The 14,742-nt window shown below is 42.6% G+C and overlaps 1 protein-coding gene across 1 annotated transcript in view; it reads right to left on the bottom strand.

Moving 5' to 3' along the window:
• Window positions 1-205: 205 nt before the first annotated feature.
• The window catches only part of LOC135207820 (serine/arginine repetitive matrix protein 2-like), a gene marked incomplete in the record, with an annotated part of 172,698 nt that continues 158,161 nt past the window's right edge, over window positions 206-14,742 (bottom strand). The window contains 4 exon segments of the mRNA XM_064239676.1: window positions 206-3,877; window positions 4,431-4,664; window positions 6,642-6,851; window positions 7,387-10,823. Coding sequence (XP_064095746.1) covers window positions 2,993-3,877; window positions 4,431-4,664; window positions 6,642-6,851; window positions 7,387-10,623 — 4,566 coding nt within the window.

Here is a 14,742-nt window from a genome sequence, read left to right as displayed (position 1 = left end):
GAATAATGTCTTCTGCAAAACTGAATAGGAATTTCATAACTAAAGGAGTAACCCAAGCTAGAAGTGTTCCAGAATCATTTAAGTGGTTTATAAGAAGAAGTTATGCAAGGCCCAGGTTAGGGTTACTACCTCAGTGTGAGTTCAAGAGAATTCATTGGATATCCCAAATTTTTTAATAGGTTACAGATAATTGACACTTCAAGTCTTAAAGTTAAAAGGTATTTATTATGATTATTTACAGTGTGCATGGCATTTGGCATTGAAACAGCTTTGACTGAGACCTTAGTATGTTACGCTGACACTACAAAAAAAAATAATGGAGAATACATATACAAGTCAACTTTTACAGTGTTTAAAGAGTCAGTCACAAGATAACTGAAAAAAAAAAGAATTTTTTTTATTCAAAGATTAGTATACAAAAACAAAAGAACTGTTCAAGTGGAGTTAAAGATTCACCGGTATACAATCCATACCAGAACAACTATATTTGAGAAAGCACCTTGGATGCGGTACTGGTATCCAGTAGTCAACTGTTAGTGTACCATTTGAAGAAAGATGTCCATCCACATCTGGGAACAACCCCTAGAATGTGCAAGATGGTGACTAAACCTCAACGTTACGGAAGCTGTCTTGACTTGCTTACATGTTACAACATGTTACAACACCGAGGAATGAAAACACAGGATGCAAACCCTGCGCTGGAGACCTTGTCAACAAGGGCTGTCTTATCATCTTTAAATGAATATAGTATTTATATAATGTAGTACAATAGGAAGGCAACATCACAATCAGTAATATAACATCTTTTGATTATATCTTCAGCTGAAATCTATACACTTTTTGCTGGCAGAGACTGATGGAGAAGCATGAGAGTTTAAGAGGGACGTTTCAGATGTCTGTCAGCCTAAAATTTATGGTAACGATCATCCTTAAATGCATTCCGAGACCCCACAATCTCTGGGCGTAGAAAACGAGGTACTATCCTATGCGGGTTTTCGAGGCGTTGAGTATTCGGCTTTTAGAACAAGCAAAAGTCACATCGAATTTAATGTGCTACAACCTTATGCCAGAGTAACAAACTCCAACACATTCTGAAAACGGAACTACTCTTACAGTCTCATGTCATATCCTCAGATGCTCCAGCCAAGTATGGCAACACTCACATAGACTATATGCATATATATATATATATATTTTATAGAAATATGACAAAATATTCACATAAGAGGTAAAAGTAAGTTTGTGTACGCGTTAGATGAATTATCGCAGAAACAGTACATCTGTTACAAATAAACGATTGAGTGTATAAACAGCCAAGCCAAAAAAGTTCAGTTAGAGTCATATTTTTTTTGTGTCAGATAGAAGCAGGTAGCTGTCTTCTTGTAACTTCTCACCTTCTTACCAACGTGCAGCAGTTTGTATTTTTAACGTCTGCTGATCATTGAAACTGCAAGTGGTCATAACCAGCATAAAATAACTGTTAAGGACAAAAAGCGAGTACAAAATAACCATGGCTCTAGGAGCTCACCCTGGGGTTTGACATCATCGAAGCAACTTGGGACAAATACAGAGTCGGGACTTACATTCCATGTTTCAAGTCCCTCTCATGATGAACTCAGAAAAGGTTTTATCTTAAGCTATACAAAGTTTTACAATGTTATACCAGTTGAGCTCAACTCGTGGCACCAGCAAAGCACAAACAAATGTGATCACAGCTTGCTCACCACTCGGCGTACGGAAATGTTGACGCGCGGAATGTAAACGTATGGAATGCATGTTAGGCCGAATGGTACTTCAGCATGCGTAAACCTCTTAGGTTTGGCTTTACTAATAATACTTGTCTTCATTCAGTTATTTCTCTACTGTGCCCTTTGTCCGATCAATGTAAATAACTCATAAGTTTTTCATAGTAAATGTCTTTCACTCTGAATACGCAGTTTTATGCCTTCAATGAATTTGAGCATACTTATACTGTCACAAGAAGAGATTGTTTATTTTTTGTCATGACAACTTTGTTAAGTATTTAATCTCACATAAAAACTTTGGTTTAAATTCACTGTATTTATGGTTGTCTGTTTACTGGTAGACATCAACATCTATACCATCAGTAGAAAAGTAAGACATGCAGAAGTCTTGTCAGGCATTGCTAATTTTCTAGTTGCAGTACATCATGTAATCACTGGAATAATTAACTTTTATCTGTCAAAGATAACATACGTTTCGCATTTGATGGCACAGGTTTAGCCCACATGAACTAGAAATTCACTTGAGTACATAGGTCGTTCAAGACGAAGACGAAAACACTAAAAAATACGGATGGAAATGGTAAAATAGCCTAAGACAGGACGAAAGAGGATGATCTAATTTCTCATTTGACATATCACACATGGCACCAACACGCGCTTTGATCGTGGTGTAAAATTGACGAATATACAGTCAGCTTTTCAGCAAACTCCATGACATTCCTCAAGTACAGGAACCTGTGTTGCTAGTCTGTACTTCAGAACAGGGAGGTCACGATCTAGAATTTAGGCATATGCGGGGACTACAACATTCATGACCTCAGAACAAATGCAATTTTTTTTTTGCCATTTTTTGGATAATCCTGAAGCGTAACTCAAAAAATTACATGACAGGATTGCATCTAAGGTTGTTAGGTGGAACACAAATAATCTATACAACAAAAGCAGCGATGGGGTCTGTACGGTGATTAGTGGGTCAAAGCGACACAGAGCTCTTCTGGTATCGAAGCAAAAAGTTACAGTGAGAGGGTCAGGTAGATTATAAAGCGAAGAATGTTGAATAAGTTGTCTGATGCACGGAGAAGCAAACTTGTAAGAAAGGGCACCTGGAGTGAGCTGTTTTTCATTTTTTACAATGCACATACTTGAGTCACGTCTTGGAACATTGCAGAGAAGTCTTTTCAAGAACTATGTCTTAGGATTCCTCTAGTATGATGTGGAGCTGTGCTAGATGATGATGTCTCTTGATGTCAGATGCCTTTGGCTTCTTTGTTTCTTCTTCGCCTCAACCACCCAGCCAGGCGGGAATCTTTATACATGCTCTGTGACCTGTTAACTTTCTTGTCGTGGCTGTCATTGGGTTGACGCCTTGGTGGTCTCGGTGGCAGAGCACCTTTGCTGTTGTTTGCTTCTCCTTTGTTATCATGAGCCTCGTGATTCTCGTAGTCGACTTCGTACCTCTCTCGATAGTGGCGGGGCTTCCATGGGGCGAGCATTGAAAACGATTTTGAGACCTTTTTCGTCTGGCGGCTCATACCACGTTCACTTGGAGCTTCGTCTGGTCCACGTCGGACGGGAATGTCGGCTACGGCTGTGGCGTGCAAATAAACAGATCTATTAGAGCCAGTCGACACATGAGAGGCTTTAGATGCACGTGAGGCGTGAGATCCTCCATGGCTATCTACTTCACTCTCACTGCTTTGAAGTGAACTTCCTGCAGATCCTACAACAGGTGGGGACATTCCTCTTGGTCCTGTAGCAATCCTTCTGCTTTTTCCAGCATTCTTGTGAGCAGATCTCGATGCTCGGTTTGGTAAACTACGATAATCAGGAACTGCATTTACTCCGCCGCGGTTGCTTTCGATGTCAGTGTCTCCGAAATAGCGATGTTTGAAGCTTGTGGTGCGGGCTACCCTTTGAGGTGGTGGTGCTCCAGATGAAGCTGATGATTCAGCAGAGTATTTTCGAGCAGTAGTTCTCTGTGTTGTCGAATAACCCCGGCTGTCCCCTTGCCTGGTATCTTTTCTGGCTCTCAACTCGGCACGATTGAGAGTTGAGCTCTCCCACTGCTGCGACGGTGGCGGAGAGCCTTCGTCAACCTCCTCCCGCTCTCTGCTCAACCAGACTGGAGGGCCCTGAAAATAAACATTTATTAGTTCTAGCCACGAGAAGAAGTCAAGATACTGAATACCTTCAGACCATTGCTATTCCCATTAATTTCAACAAAATGACCCTGGAATAGGTGTTGTTAGTAATGTACCACATATGTGTATCAAGCTCAAAGATCAGCCAGTACCAGCACTATGCAAAGCAATCAGAGCATGCTCTGCCCACACAGTAATAGGTATCTACTCTCAGCTTCTACAGTGTCCTGTGGATGGAGGAGTCATTAGATCTAGTTTCTTGAATGAAGAAGCGTTGTCTCTTACCTTACGAATCTACATGTAATTCTTAAGAACGAAAAAAGTCTGCGCATCCCCCTTCGGATATGTAAATCCAAGTGATTTCTCAGAGATTTCTCTCCATTGTATCAGACAGTCAGGTCAGATGGATTTACAATCGAAGGTGTTAGAAGGAAAGCATAGGAAACAGAAGGCAGAAGAAGAAGAAGAAGAAGGGTGTGGGCAAGAAAAGACACGGACGTATGGTACAGGGCTTGGAAGGAAGGATGGATGACGGGGGACTCACTTCACGACGAATCTTGGAGGCTCTGACGCTGGGTCTGCGCGGACGGTGGGAGCTGCGCGAGGAGGCCCGGGAAGAGGCTCTCGAGGACACCCTGCTGGAAGACACGGCGGCCTTTCCGGATGCCGGTCCTCCCGCCTGAGAGCCGTGGCTCTGCCCGCGGCCTCCCCCGCGCAGACCCAGAAACGCCCACGGCCAGGCGCGCTTCTTCTTGGGTGGCTTCTTCTTTGCAGGAGTCTGAAGGAAGTTGGGGGGCGGGGGTTAAGAGCCAAGGTGTGGAAGAGAGAGAGGAGGGATTTGGTCAGAATAAAATCATGTGGGACATCATGCTATGCCAGTTCTCTCAAGAAATATAGGCCTATGTGCACTCCTCACCAGAAATAGGCCTATGTAAACTCTTTACCAGACATAGACCTATGTGCACTCTTCACCAGAACTAGGCCTATGTCTTCTCTTCACCAGATATAGGCCTATGTAAACTTCACCAGACATAGGTTTATGTAAACTTCACCAGACATAGGCCTATGCACACTTTGCACCTCCTCATACATTTTTTTTTTATTGAAATGTTTATTTATAAGAATTTCACACACGCAACTAAACTGGGCTTTCTACATGTTGTTCATTCAGCTATCACACTCATGTCCTGATAACCAAAAACTAAGATGATATTGCTATTTGTAAATGCTGTGAAACGGTTAATTTGATTAAATTGGGGCTTTCAGTTAACAAGACAGAAATTTAAATGTAAACGAGACATCAGTTTTGCTTGGCAGATTCATAAAGGCAATTTGTTTTAGATAGAAACAATGAGGGGTCTGATTAAATATAGATATTAATATTAAAATTTTGCGTAGGAATACCCGTCAAAATGAAGCAATCTTCTATCAAAAGCAGGCCTATATTTTGATGCTACAAATACTGTCACATTCACGCACTGAAGTAGAGATTCATACACGTGCAAACCCAACGAGTCCAATTGACACCCAGATAAAACCACCCAGCATCTAACCTATATCCCCAAGTACAGCAGAACCTCAAGTGGTCCTCCCAAAAAGAGGTGGGAAGTGACCTGCTCACGTCAAATTCTGAGGCAGTCATGACTTCTGAACCAGCCGATCTAACCAATGACAGACTGTATTTGAAACATGCTGTTAGCAGGAAGTTCATGCGGCCATGCTTATATATATTTTTTCCTTTGGGGGACAGTGCGGGAAAGACACTATTTGAGGGATTTATAAAAAATGTATCATAGGGATCTTTTTATCTACAGTCTGTGGTCTTGGATAAAGAAATACACATATACAAATGAGTGAAAAGTTCATCTTATGAATGGGGACCTGAGGTGATTATACGATGGTAGTCATATAAATATTCATATAACTTTTTCATATGAATGAGGCAAAAGGGTGTAGGTTCTGGAAAGAAAAATAGAAGGTGCATTGAAGAGTATACAGTAGAGCTGAACATGGCAGCCCTTGTGTATTATACACTGGTTTCTTATATACAAAACTTTCTTCAGTAGACATAGCCTGAATTATATAATAATGGCAAATTGTTGTTGAGGATGATTTGCAATAATTGTAACTAACCATATGTGGCTTTTTAACTTTCATATTGATTGTAACTTAGCTCTAGATGGTTTTAAGATCTTTTATCTAAAGAGGTCACGAGACATAAATTCTCTGTAAGATGATACCCAAATGACATAGAGAATACCCTATACTTTGTTTTAACAGACTTCAGATGTGTAAAGCTCTTCCCCACTGTTCTAAGATCTATCAAGTCGAATTAACTTGACTTATTTCATAACTACAAATGATACTTTCAATTCTAAAAGCTTTACTTTAACTTATTTCATAACTGCAAATGATACTTTGAATTCTAAAAGCTTTACTTTAAATGAACAGACCCATCTGAAAAATTAGATTAAATAGCATTTAGAAAATAATTATAAATGGACTAGAAATTAACTCAGATTTTAATCTTAGCAACATGATTTTGATTTCAAAAGCACTGACCACTAACAGCACACTCTTCTCTTCTCTTTGTTAATGTGAATGAAATTTGGACAGATCTGAATTTTTATGCAGAAATATAATAAGAGTACATTAATTGCAATCAAGTATGCTTATAGAGGGAAATATGATCACACTACAGCTGAATGAATCTGAAGTATTTGACTTAGAAGAAAGAAGTGACGGCTATACAAACCTTCTCTTTGGCCTTCTCTCCGCTGGGAGAGCTGGTAGGAGGATGAGTGGGTGCAGGGCCTTTCTTGTGACTTCGAATTGGGGAAGGCTGGGCGGGCGCCTTTGATTTGGGTGGGGTGGCCTTTGAGGGACTTGATGACCTGCCGTCACTTCTCAGGACTGAGAAGAACTTCTTCCTTTGCCGCATGATCTTCTGCTGCTTCTCGTCCTCCTGGAAAGTAATACTCGTTTAGGAAAGGTAGTTGAGATGATCTTCAGGTTCCTGACATCTTCAGACAATAGATTTCTCAAGGGTATACTATCAAACAACAACATGCTCGAATGGGATTACACTTTAAATCTGAGAGTAAAGATTACTCAGAAAGAGTAGCCGAGATGATCCTCTTGTTTGTTTGGTCTCAGAATAGGAGATCATTGGCAAAAATGATCCCTCTAGGTTAGTTCCAGATAACATTATGCTCAATGGAGATGACATTTTAGATATGGTCTGGACGATTTAGAAGGACCAATAAGTTGCCAGACTGAGAAGCAGCTATCCTTTAGTATCTAGTCATGTAGCTATTAGTGCTGTGATTATGCTGCATTTACAGGGAAGGGAATGAATAACACAGTGTTTATTGCTTTAGCTCATATAGAACTTCCTTAGTCCTTATTTAAAGTTAAAATGCAAAATATATGTGGGTACTGTTCTTAAAAGAGTTAACTGAGTCAAAACAAAGATGAGTATCTCAACTCTCCATAGTTACCTCAGTGATGGGTATCTCAGGGGAGGGGGAGTTCTCTTCTTCTTCTTCAGGAGGATCGTACAGGGGCCCACTGCGGTACTTGTCGCTCAAGCTACGCCCCGGCCTCCCATCGGGAGACCCTCTTTCGTCATTGTCACTGTAATCCCTGTCAACGCTTCGCTCGTTGTGTTCGTAGTTCCTTCGTTCGTCTGCGGATTCGTCGTAGGTGACGCGGTCGTCTCGAGACCGGCTGCGCGACTCTCTTGTGCGGTTGTCACGGGAATCTCTGGAGTCCTTGGAGTCTCTCCTCTTGTTGTTGTAGCTGTTGAGAGACTCGTGAGACTGCTCGCGACTCGACTTCGAGTCCCTGATCTCTCTGGAGCCTCGTTTGTTTGGTCGTGGTGTGGTGTCTAGCCTCTCGCGTGAAACTGAGCGCCTCTCCTTCAGGCCATCCGTGGTGTCTTCCAGCACGTCTGGAAGACCTCGTCGATGGCGGCCGTAGTCGTCTCGTTCTCGGCGGTCCGAGTGGTACTCCTCCCTCTGGGTTGTGACTCTCTCGTTGTGGTACTCATCCTTTATCTCCTCCTTTCTATCTCGGCGATCTTCTCGCTCGTCGCGAGGGGAATTCCTCTCCTCTGATGAGCTGCCACGGAACTCCGTGAAGCGAGCGAGGGGATCAACATTCGGATCGTCCTGCGGTCGAGGGTCATAGAAGAACTTGATTTTGATTCTCTTCTTCTTCTTCTCTTTCTTCTCCTCTTTCTGTTTAGCCACCTTGTTCGCACGCTCCTTCTCTATGTTGTTTTTCTTGTTCTTTTCAAGCGTCGACGGCTCTTTGCGAGTTGGGGTGGATTCTCTGGGCATGTGGTTCTTCTCCCTGGGTGGTTTCTGTGGGCGGGAGAGGCTGTCTTTTGAGCTGTGTGAGTGGTGCTGTTCAGTGATGGTCTCCGATCGACGTGAGTGATGGTTGGAAACCCGGGTGACTGTATTACTCTGAGCCTGATTTGAAACCACAAGCTTCTTGCGTCCCGTGTCCTCCATTATCAAGCTTAAAGCATCCACTTCATCAATAGTAAGTGGTGTCATTTCTTCTGCTTTGTAAGGCATCACACTCGACTCTTTTATTATACGTCCATGTCTGGCCTCCTCCTCTTCTTCCTCTTCCTCTTGTAGCTTTTCTCGCTGCATGACCTGATCACGAATTCTCGCTAATGGATCAAAGGGCTGACGGCGGTGTTCTGCCTCTGAGTCGGATGTGTCAGACAACAGTGGCACCACATTTCTTCGTGGCTGACGAGTTGCTGAAACTCTTGGTGGTGGAGATGGGGAGCGGTCTGTCCTGCCAAATCCATGGTTCACTTGCCTAACAAGTGAGGCAGATGTAAGGTTGTTATGAATTGTTGAACCTGAATGGTGATTGGCAGAATAATCTGAGCGCACATTCTGATGGTGACTAAACTCTTGTTTCTTTATGTGGTGGTGGTGGTTCTGCTGCTGCCTTTGCATTGGTTGTTTCTGAACTTGAGATGGAATTTGCCGAGTTGGAGACGTGGCTGGGCTCTTTGATGTTTTACGTGACCTCGATGGGGCTTTTGGGAGTGCATCAGTTTGAACGCCCACGGATGACATGTTGATATTATTATTAGAGAGTTCCTTGTATTCATCAAACAGATCTTCAGAGCTCAGCATGCGCTGTGGCATCAAATCGTCGTGTAGTAAGCGCCTGATATTATCCTCTGGAACTTGATAGCTTTCGTAGGCATCATCATCCTCATCTTGGTAATTATTCTTTGGCGATGTATCACGGTAAGGACTATGATCATCATAGTCCTGGTATGGAGGGCGATGTTCATTATCAGTAATAATGATCTTAGCGGAATATTCTCTCTCCTGACGGGTGTTGCGATAATTTCGATCTATTTCTCTCCGGCCGTTAGTTTGAGCACGACCATCTCTCTTGCTCACCTGAGCATATACAGGCAAATCCCTTGCAGGAGATTCTCTGGGTGGTGAAGGACGAGGTAGATCTCTTGGTGGGGACAGTCGACGCACAGCCTGCACTGATGCCAGGGGAGCAGTTCCTGTGTAACTGAAAGGCTGATTATTATTATGGCTACGGTAACGGTCAGGCTCCAGCGTTCCTCTGTGGCCAGGTTCCATCTCTGTGCCCATGTCCATCATGTGCGTACCTCTTCTCACTCCTTCGGCTTCTGCATTGAACTTTTTGATGATATTTCCAACCTTAGGCCTGTATGGCTCGTGGTGCGTCATCTCGGCGGTGTCTGTGTCGGAAAGAGCTACGCTAGGAAGATGGCCAACAGATTTGAATCCCTGGAGACGCTTGCTAGAGAGTTGATTTCCTTCTGTGAGGTTATCTACAGACTTGTATCCTGCTTTGCTGTTCCCAAAACTAATCACTGTGTCCGGTTCATCACCGTCATACAGGTTATCAACGCTTTTGTAACCCACTCCGGTTTCTTGTTTGTATTTGTAGTTGTTGGCGTCTCTGTTGTCGTAATACACGGTATTGAGATCGGGCACTGACTTGTGACCTGCCAGGTGATGAGCCCGACGGGAAAGAGGGGGCGTGTCTAGATCGGTGTCAGGTAGGTGGTCAACTGACCTGTGTCGGTGATGAGCTAGGGGACCACCGTTCGGTATTGGGGAGGGAGACTGTACCCTGTTGACGTCGCCTTTCACCTTCCTGTTGATGGGATTGGCTGTGCGGGACGTGGGCAGAGTTCTGGGACGGCCACCGCGCGGCTCCCCGTTCAGCACATTGGTGTTCTTGTTGTTGCGGACGTTGTTGTTGAACACGACGTTGTTGTAGTTGTGGTGGCTGGTGTTCTTGTTGTTGTTCTTCTTGGAGGGCCTGTCGAGTGAGCGCGTGTTGAACGCCAGGGAGTTGGGCGCGGAGTCGCAGTTGATGTGGTCCAGGAGCTTGACGATCTCCTGCGCCTGCTTCTCGAGCTCCTGGGAGGAGAGGTTAACCGGTTCCCTGTACACTTCGGAGCACTTGGCCCATTCGTCCGGGGGAGGAGTGACCGCTGCGCGGATGAGGTTGTTCTTGGACGAGTTGGAGGAGGACGAGGACTGCTGGTTCTTCTGACCTCTGGGGATGTGCTTGACCCCAACGTCCTTGTTGAAGGACACCCGCTTGTCGGAGCGCTCAGACTTCAGAGACTCCGTACGGGCGACGCGGGCGTGGCTGCGGGGTTCGGGCGCGCCAGAGGGAGGAGGTGGCCGCACCATGGGCATTGTGGACCTTCGCCGGCGCCTTCATTCAAGCTTTCGTTTGCTCCTCCCTCTCTCGGATGTCCATCTCAGGAGGAGGAGGAGGAGTTGGGGAGGAGGAAATAGATCTCGCTTTCCAGTCCCGGAAGGATGAGAGAGGGAAAAGGTCTCTCACTCTGGTCTCTGAAGGTGTCTCTGGTTAGCTGGCAGGGGCACGGTCACACCTGGAAGAGAAAATGGTTATAAATATCTTTGTTTACCTCCTTATTAAATCGAAACTTATGAAAACAGTGAAAAGCAGCTTAGTATCAGTAATAAATATCTTTGTTTGCCTCATAATTAAATAGAAACTTATGAAAACAGTGAAAAGTAGTTTAGTATTCAATAAAAAATATATTTCTTTACCTCCTTATTAAATCGAAACTTTTGAAAACAGTGAAAAGCAGTTTAGTATTCAGTAACAAATATCTTTGTTTACCTCCTAATTAAATCGAAACTTATGAAAACAGTGAAAAGTAGCTTAGTATTCAATAACAAATATCTCTGTTTACCTCCTAATTAAATAAAAACTTATGAAAACATTGAAAAGCAGTTTAGTATTCAGTACAAAGATCTTTGTTTACCTCCTGATTAGATCAAAACTTATGAAAACAGTGAAAAGCAGTTTAGTATTCAGTAACAAAGATTTTTGTTTACCTCATAATTAAATCAAAACTTCTGAAAACAGTGAAATGTAGTTTAGCATTCAGTAACGAATATCTTTGTTTACCTCCTAATTAAATCGAAACTTTTGAAAACAGTGAAAAGTAGTTTAGTATTTAGTAAAAATATCTTTGTTTACCTCCTAATTAAATCAAAACTTATTTAAACAGTGAAAAACAGTTTAGTATTCAATAACAAATATCTTTGTTTACCTCCTAATTAAATAAGAACTTATGAAAACAGTGTAAAGCAGTTTAGTATTCGGTAACAAAGATCTTTGTTTACTTAATTATTTAATCAAAATTATGAAAACTGATGAAAATCAGTTTAGCATTCAATAACAGTCATCTTTGTTTACTTCATTGTTAAATCAAAACTTTCTCAAATAAATGGGAACCAGTATATTATTGAATAATCTCTCTCTCTCTCTCTCTCCTCCTCTCTCTCTCTCGCTCTCTCTCTCTCTCTCTCTCTCCTCTCTAATATATATTATATATATATATATATATATATATATATATATATATATATATATATATATATTATATATGGACGTGATGAACATAAATGAAGACAAAATCCACCAGTGGAAAGAGCCACGATAGAGTTTTGTAAGGCCTTTCGACTCCCTAGGTAAAGGACAAGACGTCGAAAGGCCTTGTTGAACTCTACTGTCTCATTCCCTCGGGAATTTTGTCTTTATATATATATATATATATATATATATATATATAATATATATATATATATATATATATATATATATAATATATATATTTCGCCCGTGGGAGTAAGTCATAGCGAACCGGCCTCTTATAGTATATCTCTACAAACTCTAAAAACAGCCTACTCCCTCCATTTATGGCGGGAAACTGAATTCCACGGACAACGGGAGATCGTCTTATAGGGCAGCGGTTACTGGTTTAACACAAACCTCATCTTGTAAGCGGAGATATTAATGGGTCCCCGGTACAAATGAGTGAACGCTATGAGGTATATATATCTACGTACTACGTGGTTGCTTCGAGGTGCGTTCAGATGTGTATGGGGCTAGGTTGGTTCGTTCATGAGATGTGAGTGGAGACGGGAGGTATATCTACGTACTACGTGGTTGCGTCGAGGTGCGTTCATATGTGTATGGGTCTAGGTCGGTTCGTTCATGTGGTGTGAGTGCGAGATGAGTTCATTCGTCGGGAAAGAGTTGAAAGGTTCGCTCATAATGTAGGTTCTTGGCGTTTCGTTCATTACGAATGAATAGAGAAGAGTTCGTTCATAAGTAGGTCCATGGCGTTTCGTTCATTACGAATGAATAGAGAAGAGTTCGCTCATTAGGTGTGAATTGGGACGGTTTCGTTCATTTAGGCCTGAACTGTGACGGGTTCGTTCATGAGGTGTGCGTGGAGAAGGATTCGTTCATTAGGTATGAACTGAGACGGGTTCGTTCATGCCGTATGCATTAGGTATTGAAGAAGGGTTTGTTCATTAGGTATGATGGAGAAGGTTTAAGGTTTCGTTCATTAGGTATTATTTATGACGGTTTCGTACTTGATATATGAATGGAGGTTTCGTTCATTAGGAATTTATGGAGAAGGGTTCGTTCATTGGGTATGAACTAATACGGGTTCGTTCGTGAGGTATGAATGGAGGTCTCGTTCATCAGGTATGAATGGAGAAGGTTTCGTTCGTGAGGTATGAATGGAGAACCGTTCGCTCGTGAGGGAAGGCAGTGGATGGGTTCGTTCATAAGGTAGACCCCTGGCGATTCGTTCATCAAGTGTGAAAAGGGAAGCGCTCGTTCGTGAGGGAAGGCAATGGAAAGGTTCGTTCAAGAGGTAAGCATAGTTATGAGTTATGACCATGGCTGGATCAGTTTTTAAAGAACGAATGTGAATGTGTTCGTTCATTAGGTATGAATGGGAACTGGTTAGTTCATGAGGAAAAGGAAGGGCAAGGTTCGTTCATAGGGTAGGCCTATGGCTTTGGATGGATTCAGTTCGTAAAAAAATAGGTTCGTTCAAAAGGATTTGGAAGATTTCGTTCACGAATAGTCAGTTGGACGATGCGTTTCAGAGGCGTAAATGTGGCTTCGTTTTTAATAGGTATGACGTGGAAATTTTACGATCATATTGAAACGTCTCGTTCAATGGGTAAAGGAACGCAGATGTTCGATCCCAGTTAAATGCCCACATGTCACTGCTCGCACATACGTGCATAAACTAAATAGGTCTACAATAATGAGTACAGGAAAGCGCCCATTGGCATGTCCACTCCCCACATCGAGGGGGCTACTACGCCCCATTGTGGGCGCTGCCCTGGGAGCTTTCTATAACTTTTCTCTTTTTCTTAATGCGCTGGCTGGGGCATTAACGTTCCAGGTGCCCATTATTGGTGCCCCTAATCTCTCTCTCTCTCTCTCTCTCTCTCTCTCGAAAAAAAAAAAAAAAAAAAAAAAAAAACCACGTGAATCAAAACTCGACCAAACAACGCCATTCCAACAGGGATCATAGGCCTAGCTATAGAGCAATAGGCTAATTATTCTGTTATAAAGTGCCCTATAAAACATGGCTGTGGGCCTAATCACCTGTCTTTAGCTGGACCACCCTGAATACCGCTGTTAAGACACATTAGCATCGTACGGGAAGAGAAGAAAAGAAGAAGAAGGGGTTATAACGAACTGATATAACGCGATGGTATAGCGTAAAACGAAAAGATATGCGATCATCATCCACGCGATGTTTTTGGTTCAAGTTTGCCTTAGAAACCTAATTAAAATTAGTCTCACAGTCTCTGGAAGTTGAGTTTTGATTTGGAAATGTAATGAGAATTAGTCTCATATTCAATAGATGTGAAGTTAGGACACCATTTCATTGATTTTTCTCATTTGTGGTCTCATTTCGTTGCAGTGATATAGTCGCATTGCATAATTTCTCGAGAATGAAGTTGTAGTCAGGAATCTGGTTACAATGAGTCCTCGGATATCGATTTCAGTCATGATCTAATTCCCGAATTAGATCACGCGCCAAATCCACGAATTCATTTTGAAAATATAGAATATACTGCGTTCAAGAAACCTGGCTGGTTTATTCGTCTGGTTACGATAACATAAAACAGTCAGATCGACGTATACACGCAACTGGTAAACACACGAAGGTTCGTCTTTGTCAAACTATTTCTATGAAGGCGCCCAAAATTATGACCGCAAATCGAGAGGAAGAGGAAATGAAGACAAAGAAGTTGGCGGAAAGAACAGCGTTTTTGAGCCTTGAAAAAAAGCTGTAGATAAACGTAGCACTCGAGAACACGAGGGAACAGATCAAGCAAACGCAAACGCCTCTGGTAGCCCAGACCCGGTAGTTTTGCCGTAGATTGTTTCCAAATGGAGTGGTTGCACCTCACGACTCGGCCATGTTCGATGTCCTCTAAGTGGCTGCAGAAGTGGTG

Source organism: Macrobrachium nipponense, chromosome 34, assembly GCF_015104395.2.
Source record: "Macrobrachium nipponense isolate FS-2020 chromosome 34, ASM1510439v2, whole genome shotgun sequence".
NCBI classification, from domain to species: domain Eukaryota; kingdom Metazoa; phylum Arthropoda; class Malacostraca; order Decapoda; family Palaemonidae; genus Macrobrachium; species Macrobrachium nipponense.
The sequence above is the reverse complement of the archived record's forward strand: the minus strand, read 5'-3'. Positions and strand labels throughout refer to the sequence as shown.